This window comes from Emiliania huxleyi (genome assembly GCF_000372725.1).
Source record: "Emiliania huxleyi CCMP1516 unplaced genomic scaffold EMIHUscaffold_37, whole genome shotgun sequence".
Lineage (NCBI taxonomy): Eukaryota > Haptophyta > Isochrysidales > Noelaerhabdaceae > Emiliania > Emiliania huxleyi.
In genome coordinates this window covers 246,637-265,993 of record NW_005199194.1, presented here as the reverse complement: position 1 = coordinate 265,993, position 19,357 = coordinate 246,637, and the positions used below count along the sequence as shown (strand labels likewise).

At 66.9% G+C, this 19,357-nt stretch overlaps 4 protein-coding genes across 4 annotated transcripts in view; 2 read left to right on the top strand and 2 right to left on the bottom strand.

The window, feature by feature from the left end:
* Positions 1 to 1,898: 1,898 nt before the first annotated feature.
* On the bottom strand, positions 1,899 to 5,795 carry EMIHUDRAFT_209064 (hypothetical protein; the record flags this gene model as incomplete). The annotated part of the gene is made up of 10 exons (XM_005771874.1): positions 1,899 to 2,489; positions 2,605 to 2,650; positions 2,744 to 3,085; positions 3,247 to 3,449; positions 3,569 to 3,910; positions 3,985 to 4,236; positions 4,299 to 4,398; positions 4,452 to 4,642; positions 4,737 to 4,910; positions 5,139 to 5,795. 10 exons carry the CDS (start codon positions 5,793 to 5,795, stop codon positions 1,899 to 1,901), a joined length of 2,898 nt encoding a protein of 965 aa, XP_005771931.1.
* Positions 5,796 to 7,948: 2,153 nt separating this feature from the next.
* On the top strand, positions 7,949 to 9,602 carry EMIHUDRAFT_436073 (hypothetical protein). Its single transcript, XM_005771873.1, has 2 exons — positions 7,949 to 8,958; positions 9,072 to 9,602. The coding sequence occupies exons 1-2, from the start codon at positions 8,007 to 8,009 to the stop codon at positions 9,377 to 9,379; spliced, it is 1,260 nt and encodes a 419-aa protein (XP_005771930.1). The 5' UTR covers positions 7,949 to 8,006; the 3' UTR covers positions 9,380 to 9,602.
* A 4,658-nt stretch (positions 9,603 to 14,260) lies between these two features.
* On the top strand, positions 14,261 to 17,448 carry EMIHUDRAFT_209061 (hypothetical protein; the record flags this gene model as incomplete). Its single annotated transcript, XM_005771872.1, has 10 exons — positions 14,261 to 14,544; positions 14,616 to 14,923; positions 15,124 to 15,397; positions 15,466 to 15,767; positions 15,832 to 16,198; positions 16,277 to 16,508; positions 16,605 to 16,856; positions 16,926 to 17,124; positions 17,197 to 17,301; positions 17,375 to 17,448. The coding sequence occupies 10 exons, from the start codon at positions 14,261 to 14,263 to the stop codon at positions 17,446 to 17,448; spliced, it is 2,397 nt and encodes a 798-aa protein (XP_005771929.1).
* Positions 17,449 to 18,568: 1,120 nt separating this feature from the next.
* Positions 18,569 to 19,357, bottom strand: part of EMIHUDRAFT_451134 (hypothetical protein) — a gene marked incomplete at its 5' end in the record, with an annotated part of 2,353 nt that continues 1,564 nt past the window's right edge. Inside the window, one exon of the mRNA XM_005771871.1 lies at positions 18,569 to 18,685. Within this exon, the coding sequence (XP_005771928.1) occupies positions 18,637 to 18,685 (49 nt within the window). The 3' untranslated portion in view covers positions 18,569 to 18,636. The remainder of the gene's footprint in view (positions 18,686 to 19,357) is intronic.

Here is a 19,357-nt window from a genome sequence, read left to right as displayed (position 1 = left end):
AGCAGCAGGGGACCTCTGGTGATGCAGTGGGGGAACAGTGGGGGAGCAGGAGGGGGGCAACGAGGGAGCAGTGGGGGGGCAGTATGGGTGGAGTGTCGGAGCAGTGGAGGAGCAGCGGGGGAGCAGTGGAGGGACAAAAGCGGGGAGCCGTGTGCGGACCAGTTGGGGGAGCAGTGGGGGAGCAGTGGGGGAGCAGTGGGGGAGCAGTGGGGGAGCAGTGGGGGAGCAGTGGGGGAGCAGTGGGGGAGCAGTGGGGGAGCAGTGGGGGAGCAGTGGGGGAGCAGTGGGGGAGCAGTGGGAGCAGACACTCTCGCAGACACCATCCCCTCACCCCACTGTTTCAGGTGGCCGAGATGTCCTCCGTTGCGGAGCAGATCGCGAGCAACACGATCGCTGCCAACGCCACGCCGCCCAACGGCGACGGCGCCCTTCCTGAGGGCGAGGCGGTGCGACCTTAGTGCAACCTCTAGTCGCTTCTGCCGCCCGGACCCTGAGCCTGCTCCTTGCGCTCAACCGAGGACATCCCCTCCGTCCGCACCAACCTCCCCCCCTCCCCCTCCCCCCCTCCCGTCCGCCGAGCACCGTGTCGCCTGCCCTGCTCGTCTTCAGGTGGCCGAGATGTCCGTCTCGGGCGAGCCAACCACGCCAGAGGAGACGCAGCCGTCCGAGGAGTTCGACGCAGCCGTCGCCGCCGCCGCCGAGGACGAGGGCGGCGAGGTGCGACCTTAGCGCGACCTCCCAGTCGCTTCGACGCTTCCCATCCGCCGCCCGCACCCGAGCCTGCTCCTTGCGCTCTCAGCCGATGACCATCCCCTCCGCCCGCACCCCCCCCCCCCCCCCCCGACATCCACGCAGACCAGCCGTCCGTCGGGGAGGAGGAGGAGGAGGACGACGACGAGGACGACGAGGACGACGAGGAGGAGGAGGAACCGACCACGCCGCCCATCGAGGTGGCGGTGGGGGAGCCGTTCCCATGCATGGTGCCGGTCGTCGACGTCCTCATGACCCTGCAGGGAGAGCTCGCGCCCCCATTGGGAGAGCTCGCGCCCCCATTGCGTTCGCCCACGCCGGCGGTGCGGGACAGCGAGCCGCCCTCGTCGCCATCGCTAGCCGAGTACGCGGCAGAGATCAAGGCCAACCTTGGAAACTTTACGAGCAAGTTGGCGGCCGATTCCTGCACGGCGATCAAGCACTGCATCAAGCACCGCGTCGTTCGCCCGCTCGCGCAGGCTACCGCGTCAGTACACGACCAATATGGTCTCGCCCCTCACCCCTCGATTCTTACCCTCTCTCCATGTCCCATAGGCCTCTGCTCGCCCCGAGACTATCGCGGCACCACTCGCGGCCATGCTCATGGCGTTCGCAGCAATGCTCGTCCTTAACCTCGCCAAGTAAGGTCAAGAGGTCGTCGAAAGAGGTCGTCTCGACCGCTCCGACACGCGCGTCGCCTTCGGAGCTTCCCGTCGTATCTCCCTTCCCCACTTAAGTCTTAACTATCCCTCATCCCTCCCCCCCGCGCCCCGGCCATCACGCTCGGTATCCCATGTCATCTCAACCGCGTAACCGCGAGCGCCCCTGCGTCAGAGCCCAGATGCACACGGGGCGCACGCACGCAAGCTTCCAAGCTGGGGTGAAGGAGACACACCCACCGCTCGCGTCACGTTATGCACACGCCGGGGGTCGTCTCACACGTCAGCAAGTACGTCTCAGCGCCACCGCGCCTTCTCGCTCGCGCGCGACCCTTCCTCTTGCGACTTGGTCGTTTAGACTTTAGTCGTGTGCGTGTGGCACTGAGGCTTTCGCTTGTGCGCGCCTCTCTCTCAAACACACTCTATTCTCTATGTGCTGTGTATGCCCCTGCTCATCAGAAAAAAGTCGGTCGTATAATTTAAGACCCATCAACACCCCGCCACCACCGCCCGCACGGTACTCAGCACCACCTCTCCCTGCGGCTCCTCCTCCGGCCACGCGTCGGGGGCGCGCGCCTTGCGCGTGAGCAGCGCGTCGAGCTCTCGCCGCAGCAGCTTGAAGAGCAGGACTGTCTGCGGCGACGCGCGCACGCGCACGCCCCCCGCGAGCTCGACGCGGCCGCACGTCTTCACGCGCTCGACGTCGAGCTCGGCGGGCGTGGCGCCAAAGAGCAGCAGCGCCGCAGCCGAGACGCGGGTCGTCTCGCGCAGGAACAAGCGCGACGTCTCCACCTTGTCGAGATAGACGTACAAGCCCGACTCAGCCCGCTCAGGGCGCGCGTTGATCGACGAAGGATGGATCCACACCTGCGCATCGCCGCCCGAGCGGTGGCCGCCCGGCAGCGTCACCTTCTCATACGGCGTCCGCTGCGCCGCGCGCGAGCCCGGCGCCGTCCGCGTCGCGGCGGCCACGTTTGGGTAGAGCGCGGCGCAGAGGACGCCCCGCAGCAGCGCATCGTCGCCCGCAAAGGTTGACGCCTCGGCGATGCCCTCCGCGGTCGGCGCCTTCACGAAACGCGCCTGTGGGGGGCGGAGGGCGGCTCGACGCGGCCAAACAGAGGAGCGGCGGCGGCGGCGGGGAGGCGAGCCGAAGCGAGGTGGCGGAGCAGCTCGCCGCGAGCAGCCTCCAGGTCACGCAGCGCGCGTGCGTTGAGGTAGCGGGCCTCGCAGTAGCCTCGCTCCTATAGTGCAACCAAACGCAAGTGACAGGAGCTGCTCTTCTTGACGCCCGATGCTCGAGCGCAAGCGCCTTTCCGGCAGCGCGGGCGTCGCACCAGCCTCTATACGCCGCGGCGGCGGCGAGCTGGTCCGAGCGGGTCTGGCCGTACGCCTCTCGCTGCAGGAACGAGGCCTCCTGCTGCCTGTCGCGCGGGGCGGAGAAGACCGACGCGCCGAGCGAGAGGGCGGCGGCGGCGGTCAGCAGCGGGTCGAGGCAGCGAGTGAGGGCGGCGAGCAGCAGCATCTTTCCCAGCCGCGTGTCGAGCGGCAAGGAGGAGAGGTGGCCGCCGAGGGGCGTGCATCGGTACGTCACGCCGCCGGCGGCGGGCAAGCGCCCTCCCGCCGGAGGAAGGGCGCGCGCCGCCTCGACCCGCTCGACTGCTTGCCGCTCGAGCAGCCTGCGCGCGAGGGGGCGGAGAGGTCACGGCTAGAGGCCGGCGGGGGAAGGGCTGGAGGGAGGCAGCGCCGCCTGTCGAGGGCGAAGCCAATCGCATCGCGCGGCGGCGGCGTGAGCGCGCTCGCGAGCAGCGCAGCAGGCGACGGCGCGCCGAGCACGCACGCGGCGAGCAGCACCTCGTCGCACGGCGTTCGGAGCATCTCCGGCGGCTGCTCCGGCGAGAGCGGCGCCGATACCGCCCACAGCCTGTAGCAATGGCCGGGAGCGACGCGGCCGGCGCGGCCGCGTCGCTGCTCGGCGCTCGCGAGCGAGATGGGCTCGTCGCGAAGCGAGCCGATGCGGGTCGCCTCGCTGTAGCGCGTCACCTGGTGTCGCGGGGCGGGCGAACCGGCTGAGAAATGAACCGGCTGAGGAGAGGAGTGCAACTGAGGGGCGCGCTGTGGCGAAGCCGCGCCTTTGCGAGGCCGCAATCGACGACGTGCACCACGTCGCCGATGGTGACGGAGGTCTCGGCGACATTAGTGCTCACCACCACCTTGCGCGTCGGAGGCGGAGGCACCTCGAACGCGCGCCGCTGCTCTGCGGGAGAGAGCGAGCCGTGCAACGGACGGACCCACGCGCCGCGCAAGGACGGGCGGGATCGCAGCGCCGAGCAGCAGCGCTCGATCTCGCGCGCGCCCGAGAGGAAGACGAGGATGGCTCCGGGCTCGCCCGCCGTCGCGATGTGCTCCACCAAATGCGTGAGCAGCGCCCAGTCCACCTCGGCCGGCATGCCGTCGCGCCCGCCTCGAGCCGCGCCGCGACCGAACCGCGTCTCGGCGAGCACCTGGGTGGCAGAGGGGAGAGGAGAGGAGTGAGATGCTGCATGCAAGTGGGCTCATCGAGAGCCGGGGCAGCCACCTCCTCGAGATGCAAGCAGCGCACGGGAAAGAGCCGACCCGGCACACGGACCACAGGAGCGTCGCCCTCGCCATCGGCGAGGTAGGCGGCGAAGCTAGCGGCGTCGATAGTCGCCGACATAGCGACCAGCTTGGGGAGGCTGCGAACACACTCCCCGCCGCCGTCCTCCCCCTCCTCCATCCCCTCCTCCTCGAGTAGAGCGGAGCGCAAGGCGGCGAGCAGGAAGTCGGAGAGCAGAGACCGCTCGTGCGCCTGATCTCGGGCGATCTCGAGTGATCTCGGGTGGGGGGTTGGAAGAGGAGGGACCTAAGAACTAGTGCTAAGAAGTAGTGCGCCTCGTCGACGATGACGTGCGAGAGGCGGCTGAGGCGGGCCCACCCCTCGCCGCGCCGGGAGAGCACGCCCTCGAGCTGCCTGCGCGTGTCCATACCTGGGTTGCGTCTCTCTGTCTCGGGCGGGCGTCAAACGTGGCATCGGGATGCTGCCTCAGCAGCCAGCCGACTGTGCAGTAGAGGATGCGAGTGTGCGGGCCGGCCTTGACCTCGCCCCGCACCGCGTAGCCGCAAGTCAGCCCGACGGGCTCGCCTCTCTCCGCGGCGACGCGGCACGCGAGCCCGACTGCAGCGACCCGCCGCGGCTGAGTCACCACGATGGCGGCCTACCGACAGACGAGTGCGGTGAGAGAGCGCCACACAGCCACTGCTTGGTAGGCCAGCGAAAGAGATCGCCTCCCCTCCACGGCCCTGCGCGACCAGACGCTCGAGCAGCAGCTGCGGCAGCTGCGTCGACTTGCCGCACCCTGGCTCGCCAACCAGCACCGCCGCGCCTACTCCCGCACCCTCGACACCTTCTGCGACTCGCCTCGACCACAAGCCTCGCTGCTGCAGCGCGGCGCCACCCCGGCTGGAGATGGCGCCCACAGCCTCCTCGGCGAGGGAGGCGAGGGGAAGCGCCGCGCGAGCCGCCGCCATACCCTCCGGCGGCCGCGCCACGGCGAGCCGCCGCTGCTCTGCCACCGCCGCATCGCCGCCCAGCCGCTGCGGCAGCGTGGCGCGCCGCCGCGACTTCTTCGCTGCTGCCGCCGCCCCTGTTGGCGACGCCGCCCGTTGCTCCGCCTGCGCCGCAGCCGACTCCGCCGAAGCCTCTGAAGGAACCTTTGGAGCGGCATCCACTGCGACCTCCTCCTCATCGCCCTTCTCGCCCGCCACTGAGGAGGAGGAGGCTCGCGAGAGGTTGGCCGCCGGCGCATCTGCGCCGTTGCCGCCGCCTCCCGGCTCCTCCTCGGCGGGCGCGGCCTCCGTGGTGAGCAGGACGATGTCTCCGTCGGCAAGCTCCGCCGTCGAGCGCACCCAGCGGCCGCCCTCGCCTGCGAGCCTCGCGCCGGCTGCCTTCTTCAGCCGCAGCTTTGCCTTGCCAGCCTTGAGCAGCTCGGTGAGGTCTGGCGAGCGAGCGAGCACGACCAGCTTCCGCTCCGAAGGCTTGTCCGCCGACCCGATCGTGACGCGCACACTGCCGCCCTCCTTGGGCTGCTGCTCTCTCCGCACCACCGCGGCAGCCGCCGCGTCCGCCGCAAAGGCCTCTTTGAGCGCCGCAGCGTGCTCCTTCTCCTTTCGCCGCGCCGCCCGGTCCGCTGCCTGCGCCTCCACAGCCCTCTCAGCGCGCCACGCCGCTCGTGCCTCCTTGTCATGCGGCCGCTCCTTGGCTGCTGCTGGCGCCGGAGTGGGTGCGGCGACGGGAGCAGCACCGCGCTTGAGCTGGGAGAGCAAGTCGAGGACGAGTGCCGTGTTCTCGGACGCGAGAGAGACCTGCATGAACCGGCGCGAATAGCTAAAAAAATAAACTGAAGAATCGGCCGGCGGTTGGAAGCTGATGTTTCGGGTTCGGGCTCTGTGACGTCTAGGCCACCCGAACATCCGAGGGTTGGTGAACGCGGTCCACGCAGGCGTGTTCGGAGTTGCCCCTTCTCTGACTGCCCCGGCTATAGTCACGCCTCGCCCTTTCTGAGCCATGGTAGAATATGACGCACTTTATGGGACGGTGGTGGGTTGGCTTGCCGCTGTTTGGTTCTGACACGGCTTGCAGCCGATATGCTGCGAGTTCGACTCCGGTTGGGTTGTAAGGTATGGGGGATGGGGGAGGTGTGGGGGAGGGACGGGGGGACGGGGGATGTGGACGGGGGATGGACGGGGGATGTGGGGGGGTTTCTTTGTGTAGGAGGACTCTGCTAAATAAATAAACAAAGTGCAGTGAATAAATAAAACGGTCAAACTCTGAGACGAGATGGGATTTAGGGACATGTGTCCCCGCCCTGCACGATCTTGGTGTGAGGGATCTTCAATCCGTGTCCCCTCACCCCTCGTCACAACCCGACACGGAAGAGCGGCAAGAGTTGGGGCTGCGGCTGCGGCTGCGGCTACGAGAGGGGCCGGGGTCGCGGGAGAGCCGCTGCGCCGCGTGGACGCGCCTACACCGCTCTTGCCACCTCTCGCAAAGGTCCAAAGTCATAGCCATCACCTCCTCCGGCAAGTCCTGTTCGCCTATCTTGCCGTCCCTCCAATCCTGGAAGAGCTCGTCGTCATAGCCGTATTGCATCACAGCCTGCTGCACTGCGTCAGGACTCTGCTGACAGGGTTTGAGGATTTTTTAGTGGATTGCAGACAAAAACTACGATTCCTACACAGGTACACCAATTCTTTCTTTCCTCTCACTTTTTTTTCATAGCTACATGACGCACTTCGAGGGCTGTATGGGCGGGTGAGGTGGCTTGCCAAAGTTTTCGAACGAAGTTGCACAGCCGAAGCCGATCGGCTGCGAGTTCGACTCCGATTTGGTTGGTAGAGGACCGGAGGGGGGTGACTTGGGGGCTTGGTCGGAGTTCGACTCCGATTTGGTTGGTAGAGGACCGGAGGGGGATGACTTGGGGGCTTGGTCGGGGCTCTTGGTCGGGGCTCTTGGTCGGGGCTCTTGGTCGGGGCTCTTGGTCGGGGCTCTTGGTCGGGGCTCTTGGTCGGGGCTCTTGGTCGGGGCTCTTGGTCGGGGCTCTTGGTCGGGGCTCTTGGTCGGGGCTCTTGGTCGGGGCTCTTGGTCGGGGCTCTTGGTCGGGGCTCTTGGTCGGGGCTCTTGGTCGGGGCTCTTGGTCGGGGCTCTTGGTCGGGGCTCTTGGTCGGGGCTCTTGGTCGGGGCTCTTGGTCGGGGCTCTTGTGCGTTGAGGAGCAGCCGGACGACCTCGAGGTGGCCCTTCTCGCACGATGTGTGAAGCGGCGTGGAGCCGTCGCTGTTCGCTTGGGGGACTGGTGCGCGAGCGTCGAGGAGCAGCCGGACGGTCTCGAGGTGGCTCTTCTGGCACGCGACGAGCAGCGGCGTGAAGCCGTCGTCCTTCTGGTATGCGACATCCGCGCGAGCACTTAGAAGCAGCCCAGCGATCTCAGAGTGGTTGTGCACACATGCGAGGTACAGCGGCGTGGCGCCATTGTCCGCAGTTTGGTTGACCGCCGCGCCAGCCTTGAGGAGCAGTCGGACGCTCTCGATCAAGCCCCCCTCGCACGCGTAGTGCAGCAACGTGGCGCCCAAGTACACAGATTGGTTGATGTCAGCGCTAGCGTCGAGCTGCGTCTGCACGTAGTCGGCAAACTGTTCGCCCGTTTCGCGCCCAGCGCGGAGTGCACCCACGAGTTCCTGAAGTGCAGCGTCCGGCAAGCTACACACATCGAGCATCGTTCGTGTAGGCTAAACACACACGCGCTGCGACGCCCACAGAACGAACACGAGCCCTGGGACTAGCTCACAGCTGGCGAGGTACCTCCAAATTTCTCGCGCCTGTGCACTCCGGGGCTGACAGAGAAGACCCCCCAAGGGCGTACCTTTGCCGAAGATCCTCCTCGGGAATGTAAGAGCCACATACACTAAAAAAACTCATGCCCCTTCCCACCTTCTTATCAATTGTGCTCCACGACGGGGCGTGCTGCCGCCTCGATTGACAAGCCGCGCCAATCGCGCCCTGACCGTCGTGGCTGACCACCGCGATGATTCACAGCGCAGCGCCGCGGCGTCCCGTAGCGTCGCTGGCGCTCTTCCCAGCGCTCGCGCTTCTTGCCGTGGCGGCCACGCTCCTTTCGCACAGGCTCACGGCGCCCGACTCGCTGCAGCAGTCCGCCGAGGCGGAGCCCGCCACGACCCGCGGCTGGTACCCGGGCAAATATTTCGACAAGGCGACCGGCGGCGCCTTCCACAAGGAGTCCTTCGACGCTCCTCCGGGGATGCCGGAGGGCACGAAGTGCAACGAGGTGGCGCCTTGGCTCGAGGCCTTCATCAACGACGGCGTGCAAAAGGTGATCACCGAGATCCCGCGGCGGCCGAAGCTGTCTCGCATGCCGCTGACGGTGCTGGTTCGCGTCGGCCTCGTCGAGACGGAGGTGCAGAACATGTCCATCAAGGCGATCGAGGTCGGGCAGGTTCGGATGGGCGCCTGCCGCAGGCCGAGGCGGATCCTGCGCGGCGTGCCTCGGCTGCTTCCCGACGTGCTCCTCGTCAGCATCGAGGACGTCAACATGACGCAGGCGCTGCGCGTGCAGTACCCCGGCGTCTTTGGCGTCGGCGCCGTCGCCGCCGACGCCGTCTCGGACATGCGCGGCTCGCTCAACCTGACGATAGCCTTTGGCGAGGCCTCGGACGGCTCCAAGGTGACGGCTTGCTCGGGCGACTTCCAGCCGGGCGCGACGCAGCTGATGGGGCCCCTCGGCGTCGGGCTCAGCCTCTCCGCCACGCCGCTCCCCTTCCCGGTGGGCAAGATCCTCTGCTACGGCCCGCAGGCGCTGCTCGGCCCCGCTGCCGGCGCGCTGATGGACGTGACGCTCGAGGGAGCGGCGGGCTCGGTGCTCGAGGGCAAGGTGAAGGAGTTCGGCGGGCTGGTGCAGATGCTCAACGACTTCCTCGCCAAGCACACGCCGGGGCCAGACTACGAGGGCTGGTACTTGGGTGAGCCCTCGCCGCACCACCACCGCACACCCGCCCGCGCCCTCGACACCATACACCTGCCCGCGCCCTCGCGCCGCGGCGCTGAGCCGCTCCGCCCGCGCCGCCCTGCGCAGGCAAGAACCTGGTCGAGGGCGGCCAGGCGGCGGAGACGGCGGCGGAGGAGTGGCACCCGGGCCAGCGCCTCGAGGGGTGGCACCCCGGCCAGCGGATAGAGCAGGCCCTCGCGAGCTCGCCGCCTCCGCCCTCGCCGCCCCCGCCCGGAGGAGGATGGTGGATCTTCCAGGGCGCCGCCGAGCAGTCGCCCCCGCCTCCGCCTCCGGAGGGGTGGTACCCCGGCAAGCGCCTCAAGGAGGGCGGCGGCTGGTACCCGGGCAAGAACTTGCCGCGCAGTGTCGAGGAGGAGGCCCAGGAGGCGGCGTGACAGAGGTGGAGCGAGGACAGGTTAGTCGTTAGATGGAGTCGGCACGCGAGCGAGCGTGTGTAGGTGATGCAAGCCGCCAGACACGAGATATCTATCACATGTCCGCGGAGATACACACACGTCGACGCGCCGCCCGCCGCGCGGCGGATAGGCGCAACTGTCGGGTTCAGAGAGCATGCCTGGTTTTGTGTAGCATGCATGTTTACGTAAAGCTTGGAGCGTTCACGCACGCACTCGCGCCGAGTTACACTGCTCACTGGCACGGTGCAGGAGTCGTGGCGCCTCTCTCTCGCTCTCCCAAAAGGCGGCACGGCCACGGGAAGCTACACACTCACCCGCACTTAACGTGCGCGGTCCGGAGCCGTCCGCAGGCATGCACATCGCGCGGCGTCCCGCGCTCCACCCACGGGTGCGTCCCTCCCCCTCTCAGTACCTCAGTCTGCAACATGAGGGCTGCTACTAGAACGGGTCGTCGATGAACGGGTCGTCCTTGATCCACGCGTCGTCCTCGCTGGGCGGCCGCAGCGCGCGCGACCTTCTCCGCGGCTCGGCGTCGTCGGAGAACCACTCAGACTCCGACTCTGAGTCGTCAAACGAGACCGCCTCGGCACCCTGCGTGAGATACGCGCCCGCAAGGCCAAAGCCCGCCACGCCAAAGGACCAGACCATGTCGCTCCCCAGCGTTCCCATCCCGCTCAGCAGATGCGGCTCGAACGGCGAGACCTCGGGCGTGCACGTGCCTGCTGCCGCCAGGCACGCATTCGCCACGTCGGCGACGAGCGCCGGGTCGGCAGCCAGGCGCACCGCAGCGCGCGGCGCCGGCGCAGGGCGGAGGGAGGTGGCGCTGGCGGACCCGGCGAGCAGCGCGCCCGCCGCGCCCGCCGTGGACGCGAGCGAGAGCATGCTGTGGGCAGCAGATCGGTCTCTGGCCGTTCAGCTCTGTGGAGGTGGCGCGTCGCGGAGTCGGCAGTGGCGCGAGAAATTCTTTCAGTGTATGTAGCTCTTACGTACATTCCCGGAGGAGGACTGCTGACGGGGTTTGCGATGAGGAGCGATCCGAACGTGGCATTCGGGTGATTAGATCACTACCGCCGTAACGCAAGAGCACTGCGACGCATCGGGCTCATGCTAGCATCCACCTCGCGAGCCGACGTTCTGGCTCAGCGAGGTTGCTGCGGAGCACTCGCGGACCGGGTCTTCTGGCCCAGCGAGGCCGCTGCGGGACACACCGGCGGCTCGGTTCGCTCCTCAACGCAAACTCGGTCGAGCAGGAAGTCAGGTGTGTGTGAAGGCGGCGCGGCACGGTAAGGGTCGGCGGTAAGGCGGCGCGGCGGCAACAGACGGCAGGCAGGACATCGGACGGCGGGACAAATGGCACGGCGGGCGCGGCACTGTAGGAGCGGCGGTGCGGCGGCACGGCGGTAACGGACGGCACTCGGCAGTGCGGGGTAGCGGCGAAGCGGCGGGAGGCTGACGAGGCGAGGGGGGTGGCGGGTTGGATCACGAGGAGGTAGAAAGTCGGGCGCGAGCGGGCGGGGTGGCGGCGAGGCGGCGGGAGGATGACGAGGCGAGGGGGGTGGCGAGTTGGATCACGAGGAGGTAGAAAGTCGGGCGCGAGCGGGCGAGGTAGCGGCGAGGCGGCGGGAGGGTGAGCTGACGAGGCGAGGGGGGTGGCGGGTTGGATCACGAGGAGGTAGAAAGTCGGGCGCGAGCGGGCGGGGTGGCGGCGAGGCGGCGGGAGGATGACGAGGCGAGGGGGGTGGCGGGTTGGATCACGAGGAGGTAGAAAGTCGGGCGCGAGCGGGCGGGGTGGCGGCGAGGCGGCGGGAGGGTGAAGAGGCGAGGGGGGTGGCGGGTTGGATCACGAGGAGGTAGAAAGTCGGGCGCGAGCGGGCGAGGGAGCGGCGAGGCGGCGGGAGGATGACGAGGCGAGGGGGGTGGCGAGTTGGATCACGAGGAGGTAGAAAGTCGGGCGCAAGCGGGCGAGGTAGCGGCGAGGCGGGGGTGAGGGCGACGGCGTTGAGGGAGGCAGTAGAGATTCGGGCGATCTTGAGGAAGTAGAAAGCCAGGCGCGAGCGGGTGAGCGAGCGAGCGAGCGGCGAGGCGGCGGGAGGGTGAGGCGAGGGTGGTGGCGGGAGGAGGGGTCGAGGGCGAGGGCGGGCAAGCGTTAGGCGAGACGACAGGGCGGCGGGCAAGCTGGCGTGGCGGTCGGCGGGAGGCAGCGGGAGGTGAAAGGCAAGGGCGATGGCGGGCAAGCGTTAGGCGAGACGACAGGGCGGCGGGCAAGCTGGCGTGGCGGTCGGCGGGAGGCAGCGGGAGGTGAAAGGCAAGGGCGATGGCGGGCGGGCGAGAGGCGACAGAGACGACGGGGTGGCGGACGATCTGGCGGCGGGTCGGCGGGCGGAGGCTGGAGGCGGGAGGCGAGGGCGAGGGCGGGCGGTAGGGCGCGAAGTTGAGGCCGCTTGACCTTCGACGGGAAGGAAGGTTGCCCACCTGTGGCCAGACCAGTGTGAAGGTGAAGACCCCTTACGAGCGGGCGGGCAGGGCGGGCGGGCAGGGCGGGCGGGCGGGAGGGCAGCAGGAGCAGTAGCTGCAGCAGAAGCAGCAGCAGCAGCAGCAGCACAGGTTAGGTCAACCGCGCAGAGGGCCGCGAGGTTGAGGTCAAAGAGCAGCAGGATGGTGAGGTCATAAAATCGGTCGATTTTGAAGTTGCTCGAGACGGCCCGGAAATGGCCCCGCGCCGAAGCCCCGGTGTCGGCGCACCGCATCTCGGCCGCGAGGACCCGGTTCTGCCGCGCAGTCGAGCAGCAGGAGCTCGGTGGCGACTTTGTCGACAAACTGGTTGACCAAAAACTCGATCACGCATGACGCACGTTGAGTGAGTGACAACGTCGGCGAGCTTCTGAATCAGGTTAGGTTGCCGGAGCACCTCCAACTCCTCCTATCCTCTGAGTCAGACACGCCAACGTCGACTGCGCCCTCCTCCTCCCATCCGTCGACTGCGCCGCTCTCGAGCCAGCCGAGTAGATGGAAGTGAATCTGCCTGCCCCCTCCCTCGGGGGCCTGACCTCGTCCAATCTTTGCTCGCCCCTGCCTCTTCCAATCTTTGCTCGTGTGGACCATCGTGATCATCAAGGTGTGGCCCTCGCGCTCGCCGCCCGCAGCCGGGGCTCCGTGGGAATCACACCCTGCCTGCCCTCGCAGGTGTCCGTCCGTCAACTCGAGGCCCGCCAGCCAGCCATCCCAAGCTAGTCCCCAACAGACGCAGCACCGCCAATCGACACACAAGCCCATCGCCGCCCAGAATCATACCCCGGTACACGCCCCGGAGCGATGCGAAAACGTCGGCGGCGGGACCTTTGGCAAGCGTACTTGGGCGGCCTCCGCCGTCGGCTACCTCGCCGGCCTCGAGCACGGCCTGCTTCGCATGAGCATATGCGGCGAGTCGAGCAGTCTCTTTCGCCACTCGCATATGTTCATCCTCGGAATGCTCGCTTGCGTCGACTCGATGAGAGAGAACGATCTACTCGGCGCGCGAGCGGAGAGATGCCTCGCCCCCTGCCCTTCTTCTCCATCACCGCAAGCATCAGCATGATAAGTCCTCGCGCCATCGTCAGCATCACCATCATCGTCACGTCTTCACCAGCATCCTCGCCCTCATCCTCGTCACCATCACCATCCTCATCACCATCCTCATCACCATTCTCATCCCCACTCTCGTCAACATCATCATCAACAACCTCACCTTCTTCTTCATCGTCGTCGTCAACATCCTCCCCTTGATCGTCTTGACGCAGGCTGCTGCCCATTCTTTCATCCCATCCCTCGAATGCTCGGGCAACCCCGCGCTGCTCATGAGGCTCGTAGGGGTGGAGAGCCCGGGTAGGGGTGGAGAGCCCGGGGCGAGCCGAGAGGGACCTGGCCTCGAGCAGGCGCGCAGCTCGCGCACGCTCTCTGTTACACCGACGACACGTGGCCTGCCCAGAACCTTCCCGGAACCTTCCTGCAGTGTGCCCTTGAACTTTCTCGGAACCTTCCCGTAGGTGCACGTACGGCCTCCACGGGTGCGACCCGCACGACAGCGGGCTCGAGCCGTCCTGCACCTCGACCGGCTACCCCGGCCGGTGCGAGCATGAGTGGTGCTACGTCGACCCGGCCGCGTGCAAACACCGAGTACAGCACGACCGCGCACGTATTGGGCGCCGCCCTGCACTACTCGTACCGTGCGTGCGGCTTCAGCAACGAGTTCGATAGCTGGTTCTACCAGCCGCCGCCGCCGTCGCCGCCGCCCTCGCCGCCGCCGCCCTCGCCGCCGCCCTCCCCACCGCCGCCGCAGCAGCCGCCCTCGCCGCCGCCCCTCGCCGCCACCCTCGCCGCCGCCCTCGCCGCCGCCGGCCGCCCTCGCCTCCACCCACGCCCCCGCCCTCGCCTCCGCCCTCGCCTCCGCCCTCGCCTCCGCCGCCCTCCCTTCTCCCTCCCCACCGCCACCGCTGCAGCCGCTTTCGCCCCGCCCGCCGCCGCCCGCGCCCCCGCCGCCGATCGTGCCGCCGCCTCCGCAGCCCTCACCGCCGCCGCCCTCCGCCGCCCTCCGCCGCCCTCCGCCGCCGACCGCCGCCTCCGCCTGTCCGCCTCCTGACCTCCTCTGCAACACCGCCTTCTCTGCCGTCAGGTCTCGTCCATCAGGCCTTCTTCGCCGAGCGTCCTACCGCCCAGCTCTGCCAGCCTGCGCTGCTGCCGCGTGTCCATGCCCTCTTGAGCCCGTCCCCCGCACATCGCCGCCCCCGCCCCGCAGGCTGATCGACTTTGTCCCCCGTCCCCATCCCTCCCATTCCAGACCCCGTACACATCCACAATGCGCATATAGCTGTTTGTGCACATCCAATGCAAGCGACCGACTCAACTTCTTTTGGCGCAGGACTTTTCAGCATGCTCAAGAAGATGGTCTGCCTCCTGCTCGGCGTCGCCGCGGCCAGCGCGCTGCCGATTGACGCCGCCGTCGAAGGCGACACCAACCCGACGGTGCGCGGCACGACGTTCGCTTCGATGCCGCGCCCGGATGACATCGACTTCGATCTCGATACAAAATCGACGTGCACCGGTGGCGCAGCAGCTTGCCGCAAATGCCAGCCTTGGCAAAAGCGCGTGCGCTGGACTTGGCGCTACATGTGCGTGCAGAGCTGTATTCGTTGGTGCCCACCCCTACCCCGAATGACGAACTGTCTCCCGCGCGCCGCAGGTACAACGACTACGTGGACCACACGCAGGAGGCCTTCAAGTGCCTGAAACGGGGCCCGCTTGAGGAGACCGAGAACCACCCCGCGAATGGCTGCGATGAACCTGACTCTGCGGCAAAGATTCGCAACGTCACTAAGGAGGAAGACCTCATGCTCGGCCGCTCCAAGCGCGTGCTCTTCAGCGCCCTCAAGATGGCTCGGCGCAGCGGCGATTTGACCAAGTTCATGTGGATGCACGGCGTCCCGATGGCGGCAATTACGAACCACTTCACGTCGCATTTCTTGCCATGGCATCGCAAGAACCAACTCGGTCCTCACACGACCACACACACACACACACACACACACACACACACACACACACACACACACACACACACACACACACACACACACTCGCACGCACGCACGCACGCACGCACGCATGCACGCACGCACGCACGCACAAACACCGTCCACGCAAACGAACACGCGCGCGCACACACTTACCCCCCCCCCCCCCCCGCACAGAGTACGAGAATCTCCTGCGCGCGCAGGGCTTCGACGACGACGTAGAGGAGGACGAGGAGTGCCCGGGCTGCCGCGACTGGTACTCGTGCTTGACGACGCCGGCGTGGGATTGGACTGCTGATCAGAGCGACTGCGAGCATGCCACCTCTGGTTCGATCTACTACAAGTCCGACGTCCGCACTGGAGACCCAAAGAAGGTGCCCCACCCCTGGCGGCGCGACGATACGACTGACAAGTTTGACGGCACTCGAAGCATGGGCAAGGGATGTACCTCGTACAGCGCAGCATCGCAGGCCCGCTGATAGTAGTCCGTTCCCCGCCCCTAACCGATTCCCTCTATAGAACACTTTGCCTCGCATGGCACCTCAACCTCGCCTTTCTGCAGTTCGTTCACGACTTTGGCGGCGGCGGGTCTCCGCATTGCTCCACCTCGCCCTTCTGCAAGTGGTCGGACAACCTCACCATGCAGGGCGGGCCGATGTGCAAGGACCCCGACGACCTCGCCGTTCAGAATGGAGTGGATGAGCATCTGAAGCTGGTGATGGAAAATAACCCGTCCATCACCAGCAAGGACGAGGCAATCGGCCTGTGCAAGATCCGCCACGACCCTCACGCGGTCGCTGGCGGCGTCACACTGTGGCCAGGTGTGTCGCCCCCATGTCAACACTGGCCTCATTGTCTTGCAACGATCGTACCCCGCGCCTGTAGGTTTGGGCGATGACAGCTCGAGCGCCTGCACGGAGAAGGAGTACGCGGCTAAGGCCGCCGCCGGGTGGGGGCCGCTCAACTGCGAGCACCTCGGGAGCCATAAGGTGACGGGCAAGCCACTCTTCCCGCAAAAGACGCTCTACACGAAAGGGATGGCCAACCAGGTGTACGACAACCGCGTTGGCTGCCTCGATAAGGGACCCTTTGCTGGCTGGACGGCCCCAACCCCCAACAATGAGAACCCAAAAGACCCGCACACACAGAACTGCGTTGCGCGGGCAGTCGACTTTACCATGTCCAACATGAACCAGAAATTCCTCACGCCGCCCGACCTCGCCACCATGATCTCCACCAGCGAGTTCTTCCGGTGCGCCTCAGATTACCTAGCTGGATCCCGAGAGCCTAGCTAGAATCGGAATTCCACCAATTGATTCCGCTCTGGCAGGCCAGCTGATCTAAGCTTGGAGGGCACGAACAACTTTCGACACCCCAACTCCGGCTTTGCCCAGCGAGTCGAGACGACTGTGCATGGCGTCCCGCACACCTTCATCGGCGGGCAAATGATCTCGTACGAGTCGATCTCCGATCCCATGTTTTTGGGGCACCACTCCATGATTGAGAACACCTTCACCATGTGGCAAGACTGCAAGAATCTCGAGATCCGTTCGACCCTCAAGGTGTCCTTAGCGTACCCCGCAACAACCCCGCGCCCCTGCACAAACCACCAGTGCCAGTACCTCGCTCACAGCCACGCATCTGCACGTATCACGCAGGACCTGACGAACCGGTCCGACGAAAATGGCCAACTCATCGATTTCAGCGACGAGTCGATCGGTATCTGGAGTCAGGAGGAGTACGCCAAAGAGACCAAGGGCATCTTGAAGCACCGGATGCTGGACCAGTCCGACTGGCGGGGCCGGCTCGCGCATCAGCCGTGGAACAAGCACATCACCGCCCGCTACGACCGCATCAACAATCTCGGCTACACCGGAGCTCCGGCAAAATCGGCGACCGTCCACATCACGGTGCGTACTTTAGGCAGGTGCGCAGTACGTGCCTCCCCTTACGGCTCCTCCTCCTCCCCGCAACCATAGTTCAACGCTGATGGCTCGCAGCAAGTCGAGCACGGCGAGAAGCCGCTGACCGACCACACGAGCTCCAGCAAGTTGAGCGGACCTTACCTTAAGAGCGCCCACGACCCTAGCGGTACCCTCAAGTACGGTTCAGACGGGCTGGCCTCGGCGACAGATTTTGCCCCGTTCGACACCGCTTGGCCAAACTACAAGGAGAAGGGTGTGTGGCAGGGCTCAAATGGGCCGTTGAAGCTCCGCCATCGGCCCCCTCACACCCCCCCCCCCTAAACAGGCCGGGGAGTGATTCAAGACATCTATAACTCGCGCATGAATTTCCCCGCCGGCTACAAAGCACCCGATGGCTACAAAGCACCCGATCGCAGCATGATCAATCACTGTGCGCGCTGTGCGGACGGACCTCCTCGGCCCTCCCGCGTTAGATCACCCCCCCCCCCCCCTCCCCCCCTCAGGCTCCATTGGCCCGCAGGCGTCTTCGCGCCCGGGGGGGGGTCCCGACCCCCCCAGAGGCTTCACCACATGCTAGGGGGGGGGGTGGGGCGTGAGCAGAAGCACGCCCCCCTCCCTGGAAGCGATGTCCGCCTGCTCCTTAGCAGCGGCAGCAGAAACAGCCGCGTCACCAGGCGACAAGCAGATGTCGCGTGAGACGGCTGGTTCGAGGCCGGGCGGCAGCACGGCGGATGACGGCGCGAGAGACGGAAACGAAAAACTCGCATGCGCGCTCCCTCCCCTGCAAGCTCCATCCCCCGGCGAGGGGGAGGCGTGTGCACCGTTGTCTGCCCTGCCAGCGGCTGCGTGCTCGGTCGCGGGATCATTCGCAAATAGCGACGAGGCGGAAGGAGAACCAGAAGGCAAGCCAGCTGCTGAGTCGAATAGCCCGGAGGACGCCGAGGCGGTCAGCTGACTGGTAGATTGCGGGAGTGGAGGCGGTGCCAGCGCAGAATAGGCGTCAAAAGCGTCGTCTGCTTCAGCAGCGGGCGCAGCTCCGGCCGCGGTACCAGTGGCAAGCAGCGGAGCGGCGAGTAAAAGGCTGTCGGCATGGAAGCTGCCCGGCGGTGGCGAACGTGAGAAGTTCGGAGAGAGTGGCGGAGAGCTCCAGGGAGAAGTTGGAGCCAAAGTTTGCGATGGCGGCTGCCTCTCGGCGGCCACGGTGCCTGACTGCAGTAGCCTCTTGCACCCTTTCCCCGTGTTTCGACAGTTTGCGCTTTCTTGCCGCCCCATGTCGAACGCGAGATGGCAGCCGCCCACCCACACCACCCTGCATTTCCCGCCCGCCCACTCGCGTTCACCGCTTCCCTTCGCACCCGCAGGCGCAAGCAGCTGCGTGACGTCTTCCACGTCGAGCGCTTTCCCGTCCTGACCTGGCTCGCCGCCGGCTCCATCCTCACGATCGCCTTCTTTGCCGACATGCCCAACCGGGAGGTGTGTGTGTGCTGCGCCACGGCGCCCACCGAGCCCACGCACGCTCACGTCCGCCCTTGCGTTTCGCAGAGGCAAGCAAAGGAGCGGGCGCTGCAGGCCAACCTCGCTGAAGCTGCGAGCACGCCCGAGCGTGAGGTGGCGCAGATATTGCCCGGCGGGAAACTGCTGCTACGAGATGGGTCGGTCGTTGAGAAGGGTTGATATCGTTCGTTCGTTGTTGGTCGGTCGTTTCCCTGTATTTTCAAAACGCACTCTCGAGCGCAAGACGGTATCATGCTCGCGCCACACAGAGTCACGCATACGCCATCACGCCATACCGGTTACCGCATACGATTCCGCGTCTTACGTGTGTCATCCGAGCACTCGCATCTCGATCTTCGCTATGATGATCTCGCGCGTCTCGGAGACTCTCGCTCGCTCTCGCTCTACGCGCGCGCCGCGCTTGGCCGGCGCGGCCGGCGCGGCGGGCGGCCCATGGCTAGCCCCATAGAGAGAGGGCCTCGCATCGCCTGTCGCATCAGGTCCTAGCCGAGCGCAAAGTGCCCCCGCAGGCCGGTCGCAAACCCCTTCTCTGCCGCGTCCGCACAGCACGTACCTGTCGACCGGCCTGCTCCCCGTGGCCGACCCCTCTGTGGCTCGCCCCCATGACTGCTGTAGCGTCGATCGCCGTCCCGAGGCGCGCAAGCCTCGGGACCCACGAACGAAGTCCCCGCCCCGTCCCCTGCCCCCTCGCCCGGCCCCCTCTGCTGCCGCGCCCCGCATCGCAAGAATGCCCTACGACGCGCGCACTCCGGGGGGGTGAGGAGAGGGCGGGGGCGGGGGGCGGGCAGGCCGTGCCGCCGCGCCTACTCCGCTCCCTCCTCGGGCCAACTGCCCGCCGCTAGGAGAGCCCTCCCTCCGCCTCTCCGGCCTCTCCGCCGCCAGACTCGGCGAGGGAGGGCGTGAGGGACGGCGTGAGGGACGGCGTGAGGGAAGGCGTGAGGGACGGCGTGGACAGGTCCGAGAGCTGGGCG